General features: G+C 70.2%; 1 protein-coding gene across 1 annotated transcript in view; it reads left to right on the top strand.

The window, feature by feature from the left end:
* The window catches only part of GUITHDRAFT_148260 (hypothetical protein), a gene marked incomplete at both ends in the record, with an annotated part of 5087 nt that overhangs the window by 1456 nt on the left and 2008 nt on the right, over positions 1-1623 (top strand). Inside the window, 2 exons of the mRNA XM_005819863.1 lie at positions 4-867; positions 1375-1598. Coding sequence (XP_005819920.1) covers positions 4-867; positions 1375-1598 — 1088 coding nt within the window. The remainder of the gene's footprint in view (positions 1-3; positions 868-1374; positions 1599-1623) is intronic.

Genomic DNA, 1623 nt, shown 5'->3' with positions numbered 1-1623 from the left:
TAGGCAGTACGACCGAGGCCTTCACAGCGGAGGGGCCGGCGATGTCGCAGCAGGAGAGACCCAACCAGCCTTCTTCCGGGGCGGCGAGCGTGACGGTAGCGGGGTCGGGGCTGGGGCTCGGGGACTACACGGGGAGGGCGCGGGAGGGAGGGACCGGGTGCGAGGCGACGGAGTGGGAGTCGGAGACGGCGGTGCGGTGTCGGGGCGGGGGCGGGGTCGGGCGGACGGGGCGGGTGGCGGCGACGGTCGGGGAGCAGGCCGGGTCAAGGACGGAGGCGTACTCGACGGACGGGCCGGCGGGGTCCGGGGTCGGGGCGGACGGGAACGGGCCGGGGTCCGGGGCGGCGAGCGTGACGGTAGCGGGGTCGGGGCTGGGGCTCGGGGACTACACGGGGAGGGCGCGGGAGGGAGGGACCGGGTGCGAGGCGACGGAGTGGGAGTCGGAGACGGCGGTGCGGTGTCGGGGCGGGGGCGGGGTCGGGCGGACGAGGCGGGTGGCGGCGACGGTCGGGGAGCAGGCCGGGTCAAGGACGGAGGCGTACTCGACGGACGGGCCGGCGGGGTCCGGGGTCGGGGCGGACGGGAACGGGCCGGGGTCCGGGGCGGCGAGCGTGACGGTAGCGGGGTCGGGGCTGGGGCTCGGGGACTACACGGGGAGGGCGCGGGAGGGAGGGACCGGGTGCGAGGCGACGGAGTGGGAGTCGGAGACGGCGGTGCGGTGTCGGGGCGGGGGCGGGGTCGGGGCGACAAAGACAGTGATTGTGTCTATGGAAGCTGACGCTTCGAGTCGCACAAGCGCCGGATCGTATGATGCGGGATCGGGAAGCGGCATGTATCGATCGAACGCAGCTGCAAGCGGCTCGGCGAGTATCTCTGTAGGCGGGGCAGGCTACGGCTTCACGGCCTACTCGCTGCAAGGTCGGTCGGGCTTGAGCGCCTGTGAGGCCTCGACTTGGCTGTCTGATACGGCATTGAGCTGCCTCGAGTCCTCGGGACCCGGCGGCAGCCAGCGGGTATCGGTAACCGTAGACGAAAGAGTCAGCAGCGTCACAGACGCGTACAGCGCAGACAGGACCAGAGTGAGCTCTGTCCTGCGGTCAAACGTGCCGTCGACCGGATCCCTGTCGGTCACATTGGTAGGAGCCGGCGCAGGGCTGGCGGGCTACTCTCCGATAGCAAGAGCGGCGCCCACGGCTAGCGAGGTCACAGCATGGCTGTCGGACACGAGCTTACGGAGTATGGCTGTGGAGAGCGTGGGAGGGTCTAGGACGCTCCTGATCACTGCCAGCCTGCAAGCAGGCTCGGCCACGGCAGCCTTGAGCGTAGATAGAGTCGTGTTGAGCGAGGGGATCCGTACCAACATGGTGCCGACAGGCTCAGCTAGCTTGACAGTGCATGGGTCGGGCCTGGGTGTCGCCGGATACACGGGCTGGGGTCGGACGGGAGGATCAGGGAGCGAGAGCAGCGAGTGGGAGTCGGACACAGCTGTGCGATGTCGAGCGGAGCGGGGCCGGAGAGGCGGGTCCTCACGAGGGGTAGTGTCCGTCGGGGAGAGGCCGGGTACGGTGACGGAGGCACTCTCGTATGATCAGGCGAGCGTGAGCATCCTTAACATAAACCGAC

The sequence above is a fragment of the Guillardia theta genome (genome assembly GCF_000315625.1).
Source record: "Guillardia theta CCMP2712 unplaced genomic scaffold GUITHscaffold_201, whole genome shotgun sequence".
Lineage (NCBI taxonomy): Eukaryota > Cryptophyceae > Pyrenomonadales > Geminigeraceae > Guillardia > Guillardia theta.
Note: the sequence above shows the minus strand (reverse complement) of the source record. Positions and strands in the feature narration are given on the sequence as shown.